The following is a 2675-nucleotide window of genomic DNA, read 5'->3' as shown; positions in this document are numbered from 1 at the left end:
ACAGTCATGCTATGTTCCAGTTCCTCTAGTATGCTGTATTCTACCCTGAAATCACTCTTCCTATTGTAAAGATGTCCATTTTTGTCTTTTTCTATATGTGCAAGCCTGGGAAAAAAGGTTGCCACACTGAGTAAGACACGAATACTTAGCAAAGCCCCACGATTTTCCAAGGTTAGTATCCAGCTGAGACTGTGTCAACAGAACTGTCTTAGATTTTATACAAATCACTGGTTTGTTCCTACAATTGTTTTGAAAGAAAAGCTTTCTGCAGTTAAAGACTACACACCAAAGTAACCCAAGAACTTGAACAAGAGAAAGAAGTTAACAAGGAAATTACCTCACTGACAGGCAGTGGTTCACACACTGAAATGGCCTGAAATTTTACCTGTATGCTATCAGGGAGCCTTGTGAGAATTTTCATTGGAAAGCAGACAGGCTGTATTAATGCAATTGCACACATAGATGGAGCCCCAGCCTAGACAAAACAAGTACATTCCCTCAGCCTTAACACTAGTAATAGTACTATGCAACTGAAGATTCAAATTCAAGTTCATTAGCATTTAACTTAAGATATTAAAGCTGCTATCTCACTTACTGACTATGCTTTATGTATAGTACAGAAAGCTATAGGTGACTTTTGCTTTCTTATTAAGGTCAGAAGCTTTAGAGTACAACTCAGAGCGGAATGTGCTTTGCCTTACTACAACCAGGCAGTATACTAGGGTTTGACCTGCAGAACAGCACATGCAAAATGACTGCGATACTGCAGTCCTGAGCACATCTGTGAAGTTTGGTGCCACCACATTAGAGATCAGAACAGCAGGACACTGGTGCCACAGAGTACAGAGACAACTGGTAGAATTCCCATCGTTAAGCAATGCTACTGACAGCCCAATAAACCCTCTCAGTAGCAGCTTGGTTCTTCAGCAGACTATTGCTGCTATATGGCTCAAACCCCTATACAGTGCAGTATAGGGTTCACAGTTTAAATGCTTTACTGTCCACTGGAATTCACAGACCAGATCCAAGCACCAAATCTCCCCACACAGTGCACTAGAAGCCTTCAGAGCACAACTACAGAAAGACAATGTGCTGTTAAATGGCATGCCTTGTTTGAAGCTGCTTGGGAACGTCTACATCACCCAGCAGTCAATTTTTGAGCCATAACCCAGGATCCAGAATAACCAAGGAGGACCTGATTCAGACAGCATAAAACACTGCTGTGAGACTTAAGTGCCACTGTTAATCCAGGATTCACAACTACAAACCTCTCCTTCAGCTGGGTGGCTACGTCAGCTCTTCCTCATAAAGCTCATCTGTGCAAGAAGAAACCTCCCTCTTCTTTCAGCTGCCAGCGTAGTTGTTACAGCACTTACCCAAGATGTGGGGAAACAGATTTAAATCACTTCTGTGCCTGAGCTGTCTTGAACCCCCATTTTCCAAAGCAGTGGCCGAGATATTCTAGATGAAGTACTTTCGATCTTCTCTGAGGAAGCCGTTGTAATGCTGCTGCAATTCCCCTTTTGTTGGTATGTCTTAAGGGCTTTAGATCCTTAGAAGGGTACGCACAGCTGAGTAGGAAAACTAAGAACTCGATTATGCCACACACACTTTCTTTTCTGTGCATCTAGTGCTGCAATAGCTTACTAAAGAAGATGACTGACCAAAGTCCAAATGCTCCAGTGGGCATTTTGGAGCTGATGAGCCTATCCTGAACTACTGTAACAACCACAATAATCTGCCTGAGCTCCTGAAAAGGACATCTCAGCCTAAAGGTTTCATTACCACAAATTCTTACCTTGAATCTTCAGTTATGTTACCTCCAGAACAGTATGGAAATACACTTATGATGGAGTGTTTAACTTACTGAGTTTTTAGCTTTTGTGCAGTTCTTATGAATTCAACTTTCTTAGCTTGTTCAGCTTTCATCTTCCAGTCCCAAAATTGTCGACCAGCACCTGCAGTACTGGAACAGCTGTCATTCTGTACATAACGAAATCAAGTATTATTCAAAAACAGTATTTTCTAAGTACTCATTGGTAATTTTTAAGCAGACACCACCACAGTGCAAAGTAACAGCATTACTTCAGTTTTATACTGGCACAATTCAACTAATTTTAAGTCACACAGGTATATAACTGGAGTGATGAGTGATGGCAAGCTGATGACTGTACACAAAAATGCATTCAACAGAAAAATGGAAAGACTGCAACATCAGTTTGCTTTAACAGAGGCTGCTCACCACACTGCAATACCGAATCAAGGCAACTGCCTTGCCGCTCATGGCACGCCGTCTCTGACGAGTACCTACCTACCTTACGAGAAGCATGTAATCTGCACTAGGCGGATTACCCCCATTTCATCTTCTTCAAGAAAAGCACTAGCTTAACTTCTGAAATCTGCGTAATATCCCGTGCAAATTGCCAACTCCTATTCATAGCAATGCTGAACATCCCCAGCGTAACACTGCTATTGCTGAACATCCCCAGCGTAACAGCTAGGAATACAGATTATGAAACTGCCTGTTCAGGTTATGAAGCTACCATTTTGAGCCAGCCCGGCAAACCCGCATTGCTTCCTACAGGCTTCTTTTTAATGTTTATCCCTACACCTCGTACGAGGCTGGAACTCCTCAGCGGCCGCCTCCCGGCGGGCCCGCAGAGGGGAGCTCCCCC

General features: G+C 43.0%; 1 protein-coding gene across 1 annotated transcript in view; it reads right to left on the bottom strand.

Annotated features, from left to right (window-relative positions):
* The window catches only part of CCDC112 (coiled-coil domain containing 112), a 9502-nt gene extending 7218 nt beyond the window's left edge, over positions 1-2284 (bottom strand). Inside the window, exons 1-3 of the mRNA XM_009576357.1 lie at positions 2243-2284; positions 1868-1983; positions 11-105 (exon numbers count right to left, since the gene is read on the bottom strand). Of these exons, the coding sequence (XP_009574652.1) occupies positions 11-105; positions 1868-1983; positions 2243-2284 (253 nt within the window). The remainder of the gene's footprint in view (positions 1-10; positions 106-1867; positions 1984-2242) is intronic.
* Between the last annotated feature and the right edge of the window lie 391 nt (positions 2285-2675).

Source organism: Fulmarus glacialis, unplaced genomic scaffold (assembly GCF_000690835.1).
Source record: "Fulmarus glacialis isolate BGI_N327 unplaced genomic scaffold, ASM69083v1 scaffold38674, whole genome shotgun sequence".
NCBI lineage: Eukaryota > Metazoa > Chordata > Aves > Procellariiformes > Procellariidae > Fulmarus > Fulmarus glacialis.
Note: the sequence above shows the minus strand (reverse complement) of the source record. Positions and strands in the feature narration are given on the sequence as shown.